Source organism: Hylobates moloch, unplaced genomic scaffold (genome assembly GCF_009828535.3).
Source record: "Hylobates moloch isolate HMO894 unplaced genomic scaffold, HMol_V3 SCAFFOLD_16, whole genome shotgun sequence".
NCBI classification, from domain to species: domain Eukaryota; kingdom Metazoa; phylum Chordata; class Mammalia; order Primates; family Hylobatidae; genus Hylobates; species Hylobates moloch.
In genome coordinates, this window is record NW_026652291.1 from 45,014,325 (window position 1) to 45,036,203 (window position 21,879).

General features: G+C 34.4%; 1 protein-coding gene across 4 annotated transcripts in view; it reads left to right on the forward strand.

Annotated features, from left to right (window-relative positions):
- The window catches only part of CUNH14orf39 (chromosome unknown C14orf39 homolog), a 47,075-nt gene extending 25,346 nt beyond the window's left edge, over positions 1–21,729 (forward strand). For 3 of the 4 annotated variants that reach the window (XM_032180302.2, XM_058429707.1, XM_058429708.1), the window contains exons 14-18: positions 1,817–1,878; positions 3,457–3,635; positions 5,384–5,528; positions 15,804–15,861; positions 20,885–21,729. In XM_032180302.2, the coding sequence (XP_032036193.1) occupies positions 1,817–1,878; positions 3,457–3,635; positions 5,384–5,528; positions 15,804–15,861; positions 20,885–21,087 (647 nt within the window). In that variant the 3' untranslated portion in view covers positions 21,088–21,729. Of the gene's footprint in view, positions 1–1,816; positions 1,879–3,456; positions 3,636–5,383; positions 5,529–15,803; positions 15,862–16,487; positions 16,592–20,884 lie in introns of those variants that run through there. The other variant, XM_058429709.1, reaches the window with a different exon arrangement.
- The last annotated feature ends 150 nt before the right edge of the window (positions 21,730–21,879 follow it).

A 21,879-nucleotide genomic window follows, 5' to 3' on the forward strand; every position in this document is an offset into this window, starting at 1 on the left:
CATCTCTTTTTGTCTGATAACTGACTTTTGTTTTGAAGTTTTAAAAATGCCTTATTCTGACAGCATGAAATAGATGTATATTTAGAATGTTCATTTAATATACTATGAGTCCTTTTCTCTCACTCAGTATAGGATTCACCCAACACAATATGCTTATTCCACACAGATGTTCCTTCTGGGAGAAAAAAATTATATATTACCTGTGCAGGTGATCTGTTTTACCTGTTTATAATCTATATATGCCAAGCTGAATGAGTGTTAGATGAGGAGGAATAGCTAATCTCTAGGAACATGGGGAAATGAATATATCTCACATAGCACTACCTGCTGTTGAGCCTATATAGTGAGGCTTCATACCCAAGAATGAATACAATTATTTTGGAACTTAAATTTTTTTTTCAGTAATTTTCAAACCCAGATTTTGAAGAAATTAATATGTGGTAAAAATAATACTTATGACCTAAATGTAAGAGACAAAAATTATAAAGCTCTCAGAAGATCAAATAGAAAAACATTTTCATGACTTCAAGATAGGAAAGGATTTCTCAAGCATTAAAAAGTCCAATCATGAAAGAAAGATGGAGAAATTTGGCAATATCAAAATTAAGAATTTCTGTTTATCAAAAGATACCATAAAAAGAGTACAAGGGCAAATAATATATTTGAAGTTCATAAAACTTTCAAAAGAGTAGTTTCCAAAATATATAAAGAACTTCTACAAATGAAGAACAAAAAAGCAGACAACCCAATTAAAAATATGTGCAAAGTATAAAAGTATACACTTTAGAAAAGAGAATCTTTTGTGGCAGATAAACATATGAAAATCAGGTAACTCAAAATAAAACTCCAGTGAGGAATCATTACACATCCACCAGATTAGCAAAATTCAAAAAGTCTAACAATAATAAGTAGGAGAATGTAGGACAATAGGAATTCTCCATAAACTATTGGTGGGAGCTCCATTAATAAATGACTACATATTGAGACCATACCTAGATTATAATTGGAGCTAATCATTTTGTCTGGTGACAGTGAATGATTTCCTGGAGTAATTCAGAATGAGAAATTACCACAAAAAATTGGTACAACCGTTTGGAAAAATTTGGCATCTAGTAAAATGAGAGATATACATACCCCATACCTCATAGTTCCAATCCTAGGTATATACCTAGAGAAATAGAAGTACAGACATACAGGGATATATGTAAAACAATGTTCATAATATCATTGGTTGTACATGAAAGCAGAAACACTTCAAATATCCATTTACGGCAGAATGGATAGATGTATTGTGCTTGTGCAATGGAATACTTTACATCAGTAAAAATAAGAGAACTGTGTCTTTGTGCAACAATATGGATGCATCTCACAAGCATATGCAAAACAAAAAACCAAAACATAAGAGCATACATATGTTATTTTATTATATAACACTTAAAACAGGAAAAATAGGCTATATTATTTAGATGATAAAACAATATAAAGCAAACTAAGGAAATGATTGTCACAAAAGTCAGGATAGTGATTACCTCTGAGGAGCAAGACATGGTGAATATGAAACCTTTTACAGTGTTCATGATGTTGTATTTCTTTCCCTGGGTAAAGAAACATGGGTATTCTCTTTATAATTTTGTTTGTTAAACTGTTCATATTATGTTTTATTCTCTTATCTGTATGTATTATGTTGAACCATATGAAGTTGCCATTTTTGTAGGTTAAAACAGCTAAATATTAGCAATTTCAAATGGCTAGACTAATGTTTTATTTTACAATAAAATTACAAAAAGAAAAATAGTTTGTTCTCATATGACAACAGATGCTGAGTATGGAGATAAAGGGACAGTAAGACGAGTAAGAGAATCAAAATGTACTTCAAAAGTAAGTCAAATGTTTGATCTCTAATTTCTAAGCAAAAATTCCAATTTAAAATATTATGTCTATTTAGATTTCAGATTTAGTACAATGATTTATGTGAGATGTTGTTAGCTTGGTGATCAGGTTTCTAGAGAGTTACAGATTCTATTTTTCAGATTAAAAGATGAAGCCACAAAAATTTTATGTGAAAATATACAAAAATATATTATTCGGCCATAAAAAAGTGAAATTTAGTTATTTGCAGCAACATGGATGGAACTGGTGGTCATTATGTTAAGCAAAATAAACCAAGCACAGAAAGACAAATATCACATCTTCTCACTCATATGTGGGAGCTAAAAAAGTGGGTTTCAAGTTGATACAGGATAGATTGGTGGTTACCAGAGTCCAGGAAGGGTAGTGGGGAAGAAGGAATGTAAAGAAGCTGATTAATGGATACAACTATATAGTTTGATAGAAGAAATAAGGTCTTGTGTTAGATAGATCAGTATGGTGACTACAGCTTACAGCCATCTATTGTACCTGTCAAAATAGCTAGAAGAGAATAATTCAAAATTTCTAGCATGAAGAAAAGATAAATATTTAAGGTGATGGATATCCCAAGTACACTGATTTGATATTTACAAATTACATGAATGTGTTAAATTATCACATGTATCCCAAAACTATGTACACTATTATGCATCAATAAATTTTTTTAAAAATTAAAAAACATATACAAAAAGTTATCATTAGTAAGTGACAATATATATTGACTGCAACTAAATAATGATTGATGAAAATAATTTTGTTTGGTAAGATTGAATGATTCGCCACGGCAATTCAAGAGCAGTGGTTGCCATAAAAGTATCTTGAAAACATTATTTAAATAGTGGAACACTTTACTGATAATAGATGTAAACAATGTATATCAAGTTCAGTCTAACTATTAAAGGTTAAAATAAGAGAAACAACAAGTAGTATTTTGCTGTTAATATCACAGGTAATAAGCACATTTTAATTTTTTTGATGAAGGGACCCAAATTATTTCTGTAATGGAATTTGGCATAACAAGTATATTTGAGAAATCATATCTCTATTCTACAAAATGACATAAAGGAAAATTAGTATTCAGATTCTCAATTATTGTAGAGAAAGTAGCACAACAGATTTATAAGGTCAAAAAAAGTGTGAAAATGTAATTAATCAATGAGAGCAAGATTGCTTAAAAGTACATCATTTTTCACTTTCAAGGAGATAGCGTATGTAATTGTTCACCCAAAGAGCATATTGTGGAAATTTTAAAGAAAAATCATTCCTAGTCTTTTTTTTCATCAATTCCAATATGTTCTGGCTGTCATTTACTTTTTCAGGTAGAAGCGGAAGATGGAACTGGAAAGAAAAAAAAATCGGATAAATATTTTTCTATATTTTGATATATGTTTTAGTATTACTTTCACCAGTTATTCTTATTTCACATATTTTGTCTGTGAAATGTTAACATCATGGATTAATAAGGTATTTTCCACCTCATGTATTTTTATGTATGTCATTAATGCAGCAGCATTTGTTTTATAGTTTTCTGTTACTTTGAATTTGCAGGCTATATATACTGAACATTTTGGGAAGCCAATAGAAAATGATAGTGACGAAGTAGAAGAGAGAGCTGAAAATTTTCCACGAATGTCTGAAATTCCTATGTTTTTAGGAACTCCTGAAGCTGTGAAAGCACCTGAGTCACTGGAGAAAATAAAATTCCCTAAAACCCCCCCGTTCGAAATGTAGGATTTTAATTAATAACTATTGATAAATTATCTGTATGTTGAATTATATAAATAACTGATAGGAATAGTAAAATGCTTAGTACCTGTAACTTTAACAAGTTTTTATTATGTAGTATTTCAGACATACAAAGAAGAGAAAGACTAATATAACACACCTCCATTTACCCATCACCCTGTTTTAACAATTATTAATACTCTGCTGTTCCTGTTTCATAGACCCTCTTGCCCATTTTCCTGCAACATTTAGCTGAAGATGGCATAAATCCCACATACTTATAAAGCAATAGTGTGTAGATTTAAGATTTTTCCAAAGGATAAAGAAAATTTAAAATGTCAAGCTAAGCCTAGCATAGTGGCATGTGCTGCAGTCCCAGCTATTGGGAGGCTAAGGGTGGAGGATCCCTTGAGCCCAGGAATTTGAATCCAGCCTGAGTAACATAGTGAGACTCTATTAAAAAAAAAAAGTCAAGCTAAAAAGCTATTGTCACATATGGTAGATTGTAGACTTATCATCAATTAATATTCATCAGTCATTTCTTCATATGTTGTAGTGTCTGAAGCAAGACTTGCCATTTTTATTAAGCAAGCTCTTTAGGCATAAATATCTCTAACATGATTATTAGATTTTGGAAACCACATATTTGTAGTTTGCAGCCAAGAAAAAATAGTGCTGCACTTAACCTTTATGTTTATTTAGTCCATTATCTTCCTTAACAACCCTGAGGTTTCTCTAAAACGTATGTCAAGCAGAATTCACTGCATCAGGGTTGTTTTGCATCAGACCTGTACTCTACTTCCATATTTTAAATTGCTAATAAGAGTTATTGATTTGAATGTCATGCTGTTGACTCAAGCACAGCACATTCAAAATGGAAGTCATCATCAAACCTGAGAACTGTAAAAGAATGTGAGCTCATACGCTAAGACCTTTCCCCATGGATGAGAAAACTATGATCTGTAAAGTTAAGTGACTCATTTACGGTAATAGAGATAGTTATGGCAGTATCATCAGATTTCTATTAAACAAACAACAAACTGTGCAAGGCACTGCTCTAGACATTTTATAAATACTGCTCATTTAATATTCACAACAGCCTTATTAGGTGTAGGTACATTATCATCCTTATTTTACAGAAGAGGAAACAGAATCACAGGTGATACAACTAATCAACGTTAGAATGGAAATTTAAGCCCAGGCCGTTCTGGCTCTAGAATCCATGCTTTTAACCACTGGTGTAAACTGTCTTGTCTAATTATTTTTCCCAGATCATATTATAATTTAACTTCCTTGTACATCACTGTAATGGCTGGCTTCTCATCAATGCTAAAATCTTGTAACTGGCATTCAAAATCTTGAAGACAGTATAGTGTCAAGGTTAAGAGCTTGGACTTTGAATCGTGATTGCTGCATTCACCTGCCCCTTCTGGCACTTGTTATTCTTTTAAGCAAATCATTTAACCTTTCTATGCTTCAAAATTCCCTACTGTAAAATGGAAATGATAGTAATAGTATCTATTTCATAGGGTTCTTGTGAAGAATAAGTAAGTTATGCCTTATTTAACTTTATTTAACATTAGTCTCCACCTCATACAATCCTTTCTCCATAGGATTGTCACTTCAATAACTACTTCCTACGTTTCCCTACTATGCTAATTCTCATCTCTATGCTGTTGCTTATGATGCTTACCAGTATTCAGTGTTTAATAATAGATTTTTAACATTTTGATGATTTCTTATTTCTCAGTAACAGAAATAGAAATGCAGTACCTGAAGTTCAAACACAAAAGGAATCCCCTGGACTTTCTTTTCTTATGAGTTATACTTCTAGATCACCTGGATTGAATTTATTTGATTCTTCAGTATTTGATACAGAAATCTCATCAGATCAGGTAATATGAGAAGCCAAAAGTTTTATTTCTAAAAATTGTGCTCTGGAACTTTGAGTAATTTTAGTTCTTTAATACAAAACTGTCTTGGGGCAGATTATCAACAGAAGCATTTAAAAAAAATTCTGAGTATTGATGGTATGACAAAGTTCCTTATTACCTTTTTGTTTTCAACTTCGAATGCCTCATATTGACATCTGTTCATTAAAAACAGATCTCAGGATAGGGATAATTTAAATCAGCTAAAGGCAGTTTAAAAAATGAATTTGACTTTATAGTTAATGTGTCTAACTTTCAGACAAACTAGAATTCTCAACATAAAAAATGTTCCATATTATAAATTGGTCTTTTCAACTACATGTGTATACATAGTAGCATTATCACTGGTTAATTTTAAAAGACCTAATATTGGTTTCTACTGTTCAGTGATATGAATCATGATAAAGTGCTTATTTCTGTATTTAGAAATTAAAGCTGAAAATTGAGACGTGCTTTATTCAAAACGTAGAAACATTACAGTGTAGTGGTTAAAACTAGACTCTGAAGCCAGACTACTTAGGTGTGTACCAGATGTGGGATTTTGGGTCAGTGGCTAGGTTTCCTTATCTGTAAAAGGAAATAATAACTATTATCATAGGGTTTGTGAGTATTAGAGTTTATACACATAAAGCATTTAGAAAAGTACCAACCATTTAATAATCCTACACAAGTTTTAATGGGATGTGAGTAATATTGTTATTGCTTATTTAAATTAATTACATTTAGCTAATTTTATGTGGATTAGAATATTTTATTTGCATATATCTGACATTAAATTGTGGAAATTACAAATTTATTGATGGATGATATAGTACTATACATGTTGTAGTATTTTACATCTTCAACTTTTGTCTCATTTTTTATTTAAATGCTTATTTTAAAAACAAGTAATTCCTAGGAGTATGCTGGGCATGAAAATAGACTATAGTTACTTAATTCTCATTTACAATAATAACATGAATGCAAAATGCATGTATATAAATTTAATAGGAAACATGTACACTTTGAATAAGGAAAACTACAAAACTACTGAAAAAAGTTAGTGAATATATAAATACATGCAGTACTTGTACAGGAAGAAAATCTTGTAAAGATAAATTTCTTCCCAATATAATTTATATAGTCCAATTCAAATCTAATTATAATCCTGGCAAGATTATATTTAATTTTTTGTTTTGTTTTTGTGGTGGTGGGATTGGGGAAGGAGATTGGCAAAATAATTAATAACTGTCCTGGGGGAAAGTGGTCAAGAATAATCGAGAAAATATTGAAAAATAAGATTGATGATAAATTAAAATGAAATTCTAAAAAATTCAACCCCAAAAGGTAGAAAAGAAACAATAAAAAAATACACACAGTAAAAAAATCATAAAACAAATAAACTTTACACCAAATAATCTTGGTGTAAAGATTTTTGTCTTTTAATGAGTGGTTTTTAATAATTACATTGTGTAAATGGGCTAAACACTCATTAAAAGACAAAGATTGTAAGAATGGAAAAAAAAGCAAGACCCAAATATAAGCTATCTATAAGAAACATACTTTAAATATAAAGGCAAAGACAGGTTGACAGTAAATGGATGGAAAATGATGTATCATGAAAACTAAGCATTAGAAGGTCACAGTGGCTATATTAATATCATTTCTGGTAGTCTTAAAGAATATTGCTAGAAATGAGAGGGACATTTCATAAAGATAAAAAAGTCAATTCATAAGGAAGATATAACAGTCACAAATGTGTAAAGCCTAATAACAGCTTCAAAATACATGAAACAAAAAGTGACAGAATTAAAGAGAGAAATAGACAAAAATTCAAACATAGTTGGAGGTTTTTAATACTCCTCTTTTAGCAGCTGGTAGAATTAGACAACACAATCAGTAAAGATCTTTAATAAGATCTGAATAACATCATCAATCACCTTGATCTAATTGACCTTTATAGTACATCACATCCAACAACTGTAGCATATATATTCTTTTCAGGTTCTGATGGTACCTTCAGCAAGATACACCATATTCTGGGCCATAAAATGAGTCTTAATGAATTTAAAAGGATTGAAATCAGAGTATGTTCTCTGACCACAGCAGAATTAAATTAGAACTCAATGTGATGTCTAAGAAAATCCTAAATATGTAGGCCATAGATCAAAGAAGAAATCATGAGATAAATCAGAAAAAATTTTATTTAATTATTTTTAATTTTTATGGGTACATAGTAGATGTATATATTTACGGGGGTACATAAGATATTTTGATACAGGCATGCAATGTGAAATAATCATATCATAGAAAGTGAGAGTATCCATCCCCTCAAACATTTATTCTTTGTCCTACAAATAATCCAGTTATACTCTTTTAGTTATTTTAAAGTGTACAATTAAATTATTTTGACTATAGTCACCCTATTGTGCTATCAAATACTAGATCTTATTCATTCTTACTATGTTTTTGTACCCATTAACCATTCCCACCTGTCCCCAGTCCCCGCCCCCCAACTTTTCCAGCCTCTGGTAATCATTCTTCTACTCTCTATCTCCATGAGTTCAATTGTTTTTATTTTTAGGTCCCACAAATAAGTGAGAATATGTTGTTTGTCTTTCTGTTCCTGACTTATTTCATTTAACATAATGACCTCTAGTTCCATCCATGTTGTTGCAAATGACAGGATCTCATTCCTTTTTCCTTTCTTCCTGTCTTCCTTTAAGTGAAGGTGATTTTCTCTGATGGTGTGATTTAATTTCTTGCTTTTTATTTTTGGTGTATCCATTGTCTCTTTTTCGATTGAGGTTACCATGAGGCTTGAAATTCTATCTTTTTTTTTTTTTTTTTGAGATGGAGTCTTTGCAGTTGGCACAATGTCGGCTCACTGCAACCTCCACCTCCCGGGTTCAAGTGATTCCCCTGCCTCATCCTCCCGAGTAGCTGGGACTATAGGTGCATGCCACCATGCCTGGCTAATTTTTTTTTTTTTTTGTACTTTAGTAGAGACAGGGTTTCACCATGTTGGCCAGGATGGTCTCGATCTCCTGACCTCGTTATCTGCCTGCCTTGGCCTCCCAAAGTGCTGGGATTACAGGCGTGAGCCACCATGCCCAGCCTGAGAGTCTATCTTTTAACTCATTATTTTATTTTATTTTTAATTTTTTTAATTTCTTTATTTTTATTATTATACTTTTAAGTTCTAGGGTACATGTGCACAATGTGCAGGTTTGTTACATATGTATACATCTGCCATGTTGGTGTGCTGCACCCGTTAACTTGTCATTTACATTAGGTATATCTCCTAAAGCTATCCCTACCCCCACCCCCTACCCCACGACAGGCCCCGGTGTGTGATGTTCCCCTTCCTGTGTCCAAGAGTTCTCATTGTTCAATTCCCACCTATGAGTGAGAACATGCAGTGTTTAGTTTTCTGTCCTTGTGATACTTTGCTCAGAATGATGGTTTCCAGCTTCATCCATGTCCCTATAAAGGACATGAACTCATCCTTTTTTATGGCTGCAAAGTATTCCATGGTGTATATGTGCCACATTTTCTTAATTCAGTTTATCACTGATGGAATTTCGGTTGGTTCCAAGTCTTTGCTATTGTGAATAGTGCCGCAATAAACATATATGTGCATATGTCTTTATAGCAGCATGATTTATAATCCTTTGGGTATATACCCAGTAATGGGATGGCTGGGTCAAATGGTATTTCTAGTTCTAGATCCTTGAGGAATCGCCACACTGTCTTCCACAATGGTTGAACTAGTTTACAGTCCCACCAACAGTGTAAAAGTGTTCCTATTTCTCCACATCTTCTCCAGCACCTGTTGTTTCCTGACTTTTTAATGATCGCCTTTCTAACTGGTGTGAGATGGTATCTCATTGTGGTTTTGATTTGCATTTCTCTGATGGCCAGTGATGATGAGCATTTTTTCATGTGTCTGTTGGCTGCATAAATGTCTTCTTTTGAGAAGTGTCTGTTCACATCCTTTGCCCACTTTTTGATGGGGTTGTTTGATTTTTTCTTGTAAATTTGTTTAAGTTCTTTGTAGATTCTGGATATTAGCCCTTTGTCAGATGGGTAGATTGCAAAAATTTTCTCCCTTTCTGTAGATTGCCTGTTCACTCTGATGGTAGTTTCTTTTGCTGTGCAGAAGCTCTTTATTTTAATTAGATTCCATTTGTCTATTTTGGCTTTTGTTGCCATTGCTTTTGGTGTTTTAGTCATGAAGTCCTTGCCCATGCCTATGTCCTGAATGGTATTGCCTAGGTTTTCTTCTAGGGTTTTTATGGTTTTAGGTCTTACATTTAAGTCTTTAATCCATCTTTAGTTAATTTTTGTATAAGATGTAAGGAAGGGATCCAATTTCAGCTTTCTCTATATGGCTAGCCAGTTTTCCCAGCACCATTTATTAAATAGGGAATCCTTTCCCCGTTGCTGTTTTCGTCAGGTTTGTCAAAGATCAGATGGTTGTACATGTGTGGTGTTATTTCTGAGGCCTCTGTTCTGTTGCATTGGTCTATATGTCTGTTTTGGTACCAGTACCAAGCTGTTTTGGTTAATATAGACTTGTAGTATAGTTTGAAGTCAGGTAGTGTGATGCCTCCAGCTTTGGTCTTTTTGCTTAGGATTGTCTTGGCTATGTGGGCTCTTTTTTGGTTCCATATGAACTTTAAAGTAGTTTTTTCCAATTCTATGAAGAAAGTCTTTGGTAGCTTGATGGGGATAGCATTGGATCTATAAATTACCTTGGGCAGTATGGCCATTTTCACGATATTGAGTCTTTCTATCCATGAGCATGGAATGTTCTTCCATTTGTTTGTATCCTCTTTTATTTCATTGAGCAGTGGTTTGTAGTTCTCCTTGAAGAGGTCTTTCACATCCCTTGTAAGTTGTATTCCTAGGTATTTTATTCTCTTTGAAGCAATTGTGAATGGGAGTTCACTCATGATTTGGCTCTCTGTCTGTTACTGGTGTATAGGAATGCTTGTGATTTTTGCACATTGATTTTGTATCCTGAGACTGCTGAAGTTGCTTATCAGCTTAAGGAGATTTTGGGCTGAGATGATGGGGTTTTCTAAATATACAATCATGTCATCTGCAAACAGGGATAATTTGACTTCCTCTTTTCCTATTCGAATACCCTTTATTTCTTTCTCTTGCCTGATTGCCCTGGCCAGAACTTCCAACACTATGTTGAATAGGAGTGGTGAGAGAGGGCATCCTTGTCTTGTGCCAGTTTTCAAAGGGAATGCTTCCAGTTTTTGCCCATTCAGTATGATATTGGCTATGGGTTTGTCATAAATAGTTCTCATTATTTTGAGATACGTCCCATCAATACCTAGTTTATTGAGAGTTTTTAGCTTGAAGGGGTGTTGAATTTTGTCAAAGGCCTTTTCTGCATCTATTGAGATAATCATGTGGTTTTTGTCGTTGTTTCTGTTTATGTGATGGATCACATGTATTGATTTGCATATGTTGAGCCAGCCTTGCATCCCACGGATGAAGCCAACTTGATTGTGGTGGATAAACTTTTTGATGTGCTGCTGTATTCGGTTTGCCAGTATTTTATTGAGGATTTTCGCATTGATGTTCATCAGGGATATTGGTCTAAAATTCTCTTTTTTTGTTGTGTCTCTACCAGGCTTTGGTATCAAGATGATGCTGGCCTCATAAAATGAGTTATGGGGGATTCCCTTTTATTCTATTGATTGGAATAGTTTCAGAAGGAATGGTGTCAGCTCTTCTTTGTACCTCTGGTAGAATTAGGTTGTGAATCCATCTGGTCCTGGACTTTTTTTGGTTGGTAGGCTATTAATTATTGCCTCAATTTCAGAACCTATTATTGGTCTATTCAGAGATTCAACTTCTTCCTGGTTTAGTCTTTGGAGGGTGTACATGTCCAGGAATTTGTGCATTTCGTCTAAATTTTCTAGTTTATTTGCGTAGAGGTGTTTGTAGTATTCTCTGATGGTAGTTTGTATTTCTGTGGGATCAGTGGTGATATCCCCTTTATCATTTTTTATTGCATCTATTTGATTCTTCTCTCTTTTCTTCTTTATTAGTCTTGCTAGCAGTCTATCAATTTTGTTGATCTTTTCAAAAAACCAGCTTCTGGATTCATTGATTTTTTGAAGGGTTTTTTTGTGTCTCTAGCTCTTCAGTTCTGCTCTGATCTTAGTTATTTCTTGCCTTCTGCTAACTTTTGAATGTGTTTGCTCTTGCTTCTCTAGTTCTTTTAATTGTGATGTTAGAGTGTTGATTTTAGATCTTTCCTGCTTTCTCTTGTGAGTATTTAGTACTATAAATTTCCCTCTACACACTGCTTTAAATGTGTCCCAGAGATTCTGGTATGTTGTGACTTTGTTCTCATTTGTTTCAAAGAACGTCTTTATTTCTGACTTCATTTAGTTATTTATCCAGTAGTCATTCAGGAGCAGGTTGTTCAGTTTCCATGTAGTTGTGGGGATTTGAGTAGTTTCTTAATCCTGAGATCTAATTTGATTGCACTGTGATCTGAGAGACAGTTTGTTGTGATTTATGTTCTTTTACATTTGCTGAGGAGTATTTTACTTCCAATTATGTGGTCGATTTTAGAATAAGTGCAATGTGGTGCTGAGAAGAATGTATATTCTGTTGATTTGGGGTGGAGAGTACTGTAGATGTCTATTAGTCCCACTTGGTGCAGAGCTGAGTTCAAGTCCTGGATATCCTTGTTAACCTTCTGTCTTGTTGATCTGTCTAATATTGACAGTGTTGTGTTAAAGTCTCCCATTATTATGTGGGAGTCTAAGTCTCTTTGTAGCTCTCTAAGGACTTGCTCTATGAATCTGGGTGCTCCTGTATTGGGTGCATATGTATTTAGGATAGTTGGCTCTTCTTGTTGAATTGATCCCTTTACCATTTTGTAATAGTGTTCATTATCTCTTTTGATCTTTGTTGGTTTAAAGTCTGTTTTATCAGAGACTAGGATTGCAACTCCTGCTTTTTTTGCTTTCAGTTTGCTTGGTATATCTTCCTCCATCCCTTTGTTTTGAGCCTATGTGTGTCTCTGCATGTAAGATGGGTCTCCTGAATACAGCACACTGATAGGTCTTGACTCTTTATCCAATTTGCCAGTCTGTGTCTTTTAATTGGGTCATTTAGCCCATTTGCATTTAAGGTTAACATTGTTATGTTTGAATTTGATCCTGTCATGATGTTAGCTGGTTATTTTGCCCATTAATTGATGTAGTTTCTTCATACCATCGATGGTCTTTACAATTTGGCATATTTTTGCAGTGGCTGGTACTGGTTGTTCCTTTCCAAGTTTAGTGCTCCCTTCAGGAGCTCTTGTAAGGCAGGCCTGGTGGTGACAAAAATCTCTCAGCATTTGTTTGTCTGTAAAGGATTTTATTTCTCCTTCACTTATGAAGCTTAGTTTGGCTGGATGTGAGATTCTGGCTTGAAAATTCTTTTCTTTAAGAATGTTGACTGTTGGCCCCTACTCTCTTCTGGCTTGTAGGGTTTCTGCTGAGAGATCCGCTGTTAGTCTGATGGGATTGTGGGTCTGATGGGATTCCCTTTGCGGGTAACCCGACCTTTCTCTCTGGCTGCTGTTAACATTGTTTCCTTCATTTCAATCTTGGTGAATCTGACAATTATGTGTCTTGGGATTGCTCTTTTCGAAGAGTATCTTTGTGGTGTTCTCTGCATTTCCTGAATTTGAGTGTTGGCCTGCCTTTCTAAGTTACGGAAGCTCTCCTGGATAATATCCTGAAGAGTGTTTTCTAACTTGGTTCCATTCTCCCCGTCACTTTCAGGTACACCAATCAAACGTATATTTGGTCTTTTCACATGTTCCCATATTTCTTGGAGGCTTCGTTAGTTTCTTTTTACTCTTTTTTCTCTAATCTTGTCTTCTTGCTTTATTTCATTAATTTGATCTTCAATCACTGATATCCTTTCTTCCACTTGATCGAATCGGCTATTGAAGCTTTTGCATGTGTCCTGAAGTTCTTGTGCCATGGTTTTCAGCTCCATCAGGCCATTTAAAGTCTTCTCTACACTGTTTATTCTAGTTAGCTATTCGTCTAACCTTTTGTCAGGTTTTTAGCTTGCTTATGATGGGTTAGAACATCCTCCTTTAGCTCGTAGAAGTTTGTTATTACCGACCTTCTGAAGCCTGCATCCGTCAACTTGTCATTTTCTGTCCAGTTTTGTTCCATTGCTGGCAAGGAGCTGCAGTCCTTTGGAGAAGAGGCACTCTGGTTTTTGGAATTTTCAGCTTTTCTTCTCTGGTTTCTCCCCATCTTTGTGGTTTTATCTACCTTTGGTCTTTTATGTTGGTGACCTACAGATGGGGTTTTGATGTGGATGTCCTTTTTGTTGATGTTGATGCTATTCCTTTCTGTTTGTTAGTTTTTCTTCTAAGTCAGGCCCCTCAGCTGCAGGTCTGTTGTAGTTTGCTGGAGGTCCACTGCAGACCCTGTTTGCCTGCGTATCACCAGCGGAGGCTGCAGAACAGCAAATATTGCAGAATAGCAAATATTGCTGCCTGATCCTTCCTCTGGAATCTTTGTCCCATAGGGTCACCTACCTGTTTGAGGTGTCTGTCAGCCTCTACTGGGAGATGTCTCCCAGTCAGTCTACATGGGGGTCAGGGACCCACTTGAGGAGGCAGTCTGTCCATTTTCTGAGCTTGAACGCCATGCTGGGAGAACCACTGCTCTCTTCAGAGCTGTCAGTCAGGGACATTTAGGGCTGCAGAAGTTTTCTGTTGCCTTTTGTTCAGCTGTGCCCTGCTCACAGAGTTTGAGTCTATAGAGGCAGTAGGCCTTGCTGAGCTGTGGTGGGCTCCGCCAGTTCAAGCTTCCTGGCTGCTTTGTTTACCTACTCAAGCCTCAGCAATGGCAGACACCCCTCCGCCTGCCAGGCTGCAGCCTCGCAGGTCAATCTCAGACTGCTATGCTAGCAGTGAGCAAGGCTCCTTGAGCATGGCACTCACCAAGCCAGGCACAGGAGGGAATCTCCTGGTCTGCTGGTTGCTAAGACCTTGGGCAAAGTGCAGTATTTGGGCAGAAGTATACTGTTTTTCCAGGTACAGTCTGTCACAGCTTCCCTTGGCTAGGAAAGGGAAATCCCCTGACCCCATGCACTTCATGGGTGAGGGGCACCCTGCCCTGCTTCAGCTCGCCCTCTGTGGGCTGAACCCACTGTCCAACCAGTCCCATTGAGATGAACCAGGTACCTCAGTTGGAAATGCAGAGATCACCTGTCTTCTGTGTTGATCTCGCTGGGAGCTGCAGACCGGAGCTTGTCCTGTTTGGCCAACTTGGAAGCGACCACAAAATCTAAACTTCTATATGTTAAAAAATGTTAAGGGCAAAATGACAAAGATGTAAAATATTTGCACTAAGATCGCAAATAATTAATTAACATCTCTAGAATATAAAGTGCTTATATGTACCAATAAGGAAAAAATTACTTTCTCAATAGAAAAATGAGCAAAGTCCATTTGACAAATAGATAATTCACTGAAAAAGAAATTCAAGTGGCTTATAAAATCCACGAGAAAACAGCTTTCCTTATTAATTGTCAAAGAAACATGAATCTGTGCATAACAGTGTTTATTCACGTGTGACTTTTATATAAGAAACAAAGTTGGGACAACTTATATGTCCAGTATAAAAGGATAGTTGAAACTGTCTGGTTTGTCTATTTGGAGGAATATTATAGAGCCATGGAAAGAGTCAGATTTTAGAAGAATAATGACATGGACAAATGCTCACAATGCAATGTGAAGAGGAAAAAGGTGCACAGAAAACTATGCTATCATGATCTCATCTTTTTTTTTAAAAGCCTGTTTTACTGAGAAAATAGACTTTTGGCAGCAAAACTTGATCTGAACTGACATGAAGCTATCCACTTCCTGTTACTTTTATAGGCAAAAAAAAAAAAAAAAACCCAACAACCTGATTTGTTAAAAGCTTTCAGAATAAAGCAAAATATCATATTAAGATTCTAAAGTAGGAGCTATCTTTAGTACAATGTATTTTGCCTGAATCAAATCAATAGACCTTATTTTAATATAAGTAAATGACAGGTTTTGAAGATAGATCTTTTTAAGTATAAGAGTGTGCTATATAAAGGTACCATATGTCTACTTTAATTCTGTGTATTAGAAGAACTAAGCTTTAGATTCAAATATATATACTATATATACTGTCCTACTTATTTCACAAGTAATATTTAATGGAAATTATTTTCCAGTTTAATGAACATTATTCTGCAAGAAATCTAAATCCTCTGTCATCAGAGCAAGAGATTGGTAAGTTGTTTGAAGTTTGCTACCTTTAAAAACATGTTAACTCATTAGTACAGTATTTAGTTTCTCTAACTTATTTTCTTAGGTGCTCATTTTATTCTTTAGAAATTACTGTTATTTCTGCACTACTCACTGATATTCTTTTCTTTCTTTTTTCAAGCAATTAGCTTTTCTTACTACTCTATTAAAACTTACTTTCTCCAAGGTTATTGACCTCCCAATTATCAAACATTATGGATATCTTGTATTTATTATCATATTAAGACTCTGCAACATTTGATATAGTTGGTTAGTTCCATCTTTTTTCTGTAATTTTTGGATTTCCTTTTCTCTCTTTGATACTTTTTATTGGATAGTCTTCATTTTTCCTTTGATTGATTAATTCATTCAACATACTAATATAAGTGTGTATGTATATTATATTTTATATCAGGTATGCTTTGGGGCTCTGGTGACAGTGGACAAGAATGAAAAATTCTCATATGGTGTATGTTCTAGTGGGATAAACTGAAAATAGACAAATCAATGTATAATTTATCAGATAGTACACTAAACAACAGTTGTTATGGGCTTGAATAGTCAGACTCACATATTATGATTTTAAATCTAATATTACCTTTATGTTATAGAATGATACAAGATAAGAGATAATGGTAGGTACAGCATCCTTGTTTCATTGAGAGGATCACCAACTACCCAAGTAATACACCTTCTTTTACCACTGCCACCCAAGGAACATGTCAGGCTGCTATGGACAAAAGGCATGTTGCATGTAGGTCACCTTGAAACACGAGAGCTGTAACTTCAATTTCACACCAGTCTTGTGTATTATTCTAGTTATGAGGCCCAAGGCCTGTATGCTAACTCATAGCTCCTCTAATTCAGGTGCAGTCTCACACAGCAGACTAGATAGATAAAAAATCCTGGGTTTACCTTAATTCTGTGAAAACAGTGCTGTGGGAAGTCAGGCTCCAAAGTCATTTTCCAGGTGGGCCCGAATCTTCCCAGGCTTGATGTTAATTTTTTACTTATTGTTGGTGATAAATACTATGCAGCAAAGTAATGTAGAGTAAGGGAAATAGGGAATACTTGGATTGGGAAGGTGATTGCTGTATTGCAAGGGAGTCAGGAAAGGCATCACTAGAAGTCAACATTGAGCAGAAGGAGATGCATATACAAGCTAGTGGGGAAAATGTTCCAAGCAAAGGGCAAAAATGTCTTGAAATGGGAACATATTCAGTATGTTCGTTGAAAATTAGTTAAATTGGTATGATTTATGGAATAAGGAAGGAGAGACTGGTGGGAGATTAAATCCAAGAGGTGGATGGAGAGCAAATCATTGGGACCTGTAGATCATTAAGGACTTAGGGGCTTTTTTCTGAGTGAAATGGAAAGCCTCTGGAAGGTTTTAAGTAAAGGACTGAAATGATCTGACAGGTTTTAAAAGAATTATTCTGGCTGCTATGTGGAGAACAGACTGTATGGAAACAAGGGCAAAAGCAGGGAAAGGTCAGGAAGCTATAAAATGATACAAAGTGAGAATTGATGAGTAGTAGTAGAAGTGGTGAGAACATGTCAGATTTTGGTTACAAAGTTTTCTGAAGATAGAGCTGGAAGAATTTGCTTATGGACTGGATATAAGGATTGAGAGAGAGAAACAAAGATTGTGCCATGTTTTGACATGAATAACTTGGAATGGAGTTGCCATTTATAGAAATATGGAAGGCTGTAAGAGTAATTTGAGATTGAGGAGCCAGGGGTTTCATTTAGGAAGTGTTTTAATTGAAAAGCCTATTTATTAGATACGTAAGTGAAAGTAAAGTAGGAAATTGTACATATGAATTTGGAATTCAATGAGATGGACACACAGATTTTTGAATTTTTATAAATGGTATTTAATGCTATGAGATCAGAATGAATCTACCAATTGTATTTATTAAATGTCTACCATCTAAAAATTTAAATCTATTTACATCCTCTTTTTTTTTTGAGACAGAGTTTCGCTCTTGTTGCCCAGGCTGGAGTGCAATGGCACCATCTGGGCTCACGGCAACCTCCGCCTCCTGGGTTCAAGCAATTCTCCTGCCTCAGCCTCCCAAGTAGCTGGGATTACAGGCGCCCACCACCATGCCCAGCTAATGTTTTGTATTTTTAGTAGAGACGGGGTTTCACTATGTTGGCCAGGCTGGTCTCAAATTCCTGACCTCAGGCGATTCACCCGCCTCAGCCTCCCAAAGTGCTGGGATCACAGGCGTGAGCCACCGCACCCAGCCCACATCCTCTTTTTTGACATTCTCATTCATTTGACACTCATTCACTTCAATGTTTTCAAATATAATACATACAGATAATGACCAAATTTATATCTTGCTGCACTGACTTCTAAACTCTAGGACCTTATTTCTGATTGTACAGTTTAAAGTTCTTGAGACATCTTTTGACATTAAAAACTCAGTGTACATGAAATTAAACTTGCTCTCTTTCTGACGTCCCTGATGGTATCTCCATTATTCTGGCTTTTAAGGTTTGGAGCATAGTAACAATTTTAACTTCTTTCTGTGACTGTGACTACATTCAACTAGTCATAAAGTTTTATCAGTTCTCTCTCTTAAATATTTATTTTTATTTTCTATTTTCATTGAAACCATTATATTTCAGAGTCTTACTGTTCACCTGGACTGTTACAATAACATCCTAATTGGTGTTTTCCATTTTTCAGCTTACCTATAGATCACAGCTTAATTAATCTTCAGTGCCCATAATGTTGGCCATGTCACTGCCCTAATCAGATACCTTCAGTGACTCCCCCACTGACTATCAAATTATGCTTCTACTTTTCTAATTTAGCTCCAACTACCTGTTTCGTTTTTTAATTGGCATATAGTTGTACATATTTATGGGGTCCATGTGATATTTTGATACGTGCATACAATGTGTAATGATCAAATCAGGGTAATTGGAATATCCATCACCTCAGACGTTTATCATTTCTTTGTGTGGGGAACATTCCAAATCTTCTCTTCTAGCTATGTCAAAATACACTATAAATTCTTGTAAACCATACTACTACTCTAGAACTTATTCTTAAATTCCATACTAGAACTTATTCCTTCTATCTAACTGTATTTTCATACTCATTAACCAGTCTCTATTCATCCCCCAACATACCTTTTAAGGCTTTTATCTTATAAGAGTAACCTGTGCTTTGGCTAGACTCTGGAACTCAGTGTGTCTCAAGTATGCCCACACTGTCTTACCTGCTTTTTACTTCTTGCAATCCCCAACTTCTATCTCTTTCTATCTTTCGAGATAGAATTCTCTTCCATAAAACCTTTTATTTATCCCCTCAATCTTCTTTTTCAAAAAGATCTCTCCCTCTCCTTTCTGAATATCTCTTCTTTTTTATACTTTTTAGCATTCTACCATCATTATTTATAAATAGATATAAAATCTCCTCTAGATCACGGGTTTTTTGAGGGCAGGGATTTTAAAATGTACCTTTGAATTCCCCATAGCACCTATAATGCTGCCTTCCACAGTAATGTGTTCTTTTATTTACAGTGATCATATGAGTTTTATGAAGACTTCATATGAACTTCTTGTGAAATTAAAAACAAAATCAAATTCATTTATTCAAAGGGAAATTCAAGATTTTAGTTCTTTTTGGATCTGTGTTTACATTATACCTGTTTTTCTTTAAGTCATATGGCTGTGTACTGAGAAATACACATAGTCAAAAAAATAAAGTGAGAAAGGGAGAGGGGAAGAACACAAGTATCTTGTAGTCAGTCTGTCCATCTATCCATCTGTCTGTCCATCCATCCATCCATCCACCCATCTTATGCTGGTTGACTTGGTTCTATTTAGGGTGAAATAATTGAGATGTTTAAAAATAAAAATAAAGTTATTAAATATATGAAATTTAAAAAATATATGAAACATTCAAAGTGATACAAAGTAAATATTTTGCTTAATATGCTATTGATTAATTCTATATAAAAATAGATATTTAAAAAAACTTGTTTCAAGTACATATTTCATTACTATAGATTTAAAATTATTTAATGATAATTAATTTTAAATTAGAATTAGGATGTTGAAAATATATTTGTATATTTATAATTTTATTAATAAGTAACATAATAAGTGAAAAACAGTATTTTTCCTTAATGGCAGTTCTGGGCTTCATCAACCAGAGCTACATTTAAAGCTTATTTTAAAAATTCCTTTTAGAACTCTTTTTAATGTTCTGTCAGTTTCCTTGAACAATGCTACAAACAGTATATTGTAGTGACTCAATAAATAATAGTTGAATAAGTTTAACTTATACAGTATCTCTCAGATTCAGCATTTTTTCCTCCATTACCATAGCTATGATTGTAGATGAGGTCAACATTTCATTATGTCTTCACTGGACAATAGACTTTTATTTTATTTTGGTTAGTCCCACTTCTAGACTCTCCTGTTCCAGCCTTTATACCTATTCTCTCCTGAGTAATACTTACAAAGCAGTTCAAATCATGTCATATCTCTGCTTGAAAATCTTCAATGAATTCTTGTTATCTGCTAAATAAAGTCCAGATTCCATAGTGGGACATTCAGCAATCTTTCCAAGCTCATCTTCATTAATTTCCACTTAATACATCTTTATTATTTCTCACTGCTCCTGCTAAGCTGAATAGATTTCTGTTACTCTAATGCATCCTATGCATCTCTGTTTCTGTGCCTCTGTATCATTCTCTTCATTTGAGGTGTTTTATTCTACTTTTTACTTTTTATACTAGTTCTTTATATACTAGAGTTCAAATTACTTGAAGATAGGGCTTAAGTTTGAGTCTGTTTTAACCTTCATAGTACCAAGGACAATGCCTTGCACTTAAGAGGAATACAGTTAAATACCTGTATTCCTGTGTAACACTGATTCAGTGTTACCATATTTATTGTATGCAGTATGCTGTAATTCAGTAGGTTATAAAAATTTTATATAAGATGAAGAGCATGATACTGTAATGTTTATCTTCCTTAGGAAACTTATTTGAGAAGCCAGAAGGAGAAGATGGCTTTACATTTTCTTTTCCATCAGACACTTCAACTCATACATTTGGAGCTGGAAAAGATGATTTTAGTTTTCCATTTTCATTTGGACAGGGTCAAAATTCAATACCTTCTTCTTCTTTAAAAGGTTTTTCATCTTCCTCACAAAATACAACACAGTTTACTTTTTTTTGAGCTAGTCATTAATTCCTTAAATTATTTTACTGTTCTGTGTTCATGAGGGCATAAATTTACATTATTGCTTAAAACATGAAGACTGCTTTCTTTTGTTGATTAAAGCAGTAATTGTTTGATTATATTTATTGAAATATTGAAATACTGAATATTTTGGATTTTGTGTGTGCTGTTAACTAATCATTATTTATTTTGGTTTTGATTTTGTGAGCCGTGGTCCGGTAGAACTTTTATTAATCTTAATAGAATTTGATGCTTTTTTCATTACTCTTTATTTTAAATATTAAGCCTGATTCTCCTTGGAACCTAAGGTTTTTTTCTGGAAGTATTGTTGATACTTTGATAAGAACAAGAACTGCAGTAGTAACTCCAGAGTTAGTGCTGAAGTGTACTTTAGCTACCAAAAATTTCTTTTAAAATTATTGGGTGTCACTTCTGCTTCACTATGTAGTATACAGAGTGGTACTGTAATAATAATTTCAAACAATTTATGTTAATAACAAAATCTGTATTATTTTCTTCTAATATAACACATGGTACAATTCTAATTTTATGAGTTATGCTAATGCTTTCAATGGCTAAAAATTAAATGTGAAGGGCAAGAGTAATTTCTGAAAATTGGATTGTTGTATCAGTGGTGATCCTGTTAATTCTTTTTTTTGCTTAAATATTTTTTGAAGAACATTTAAAATTTTGTCTCCTTCAATAACAAAAATTTCATCTTTATGTTTTGTGTTCAGTATTTCTCAATTAATTATATAGCTTAAGTGAAGATATTTAAGATTTGATGAA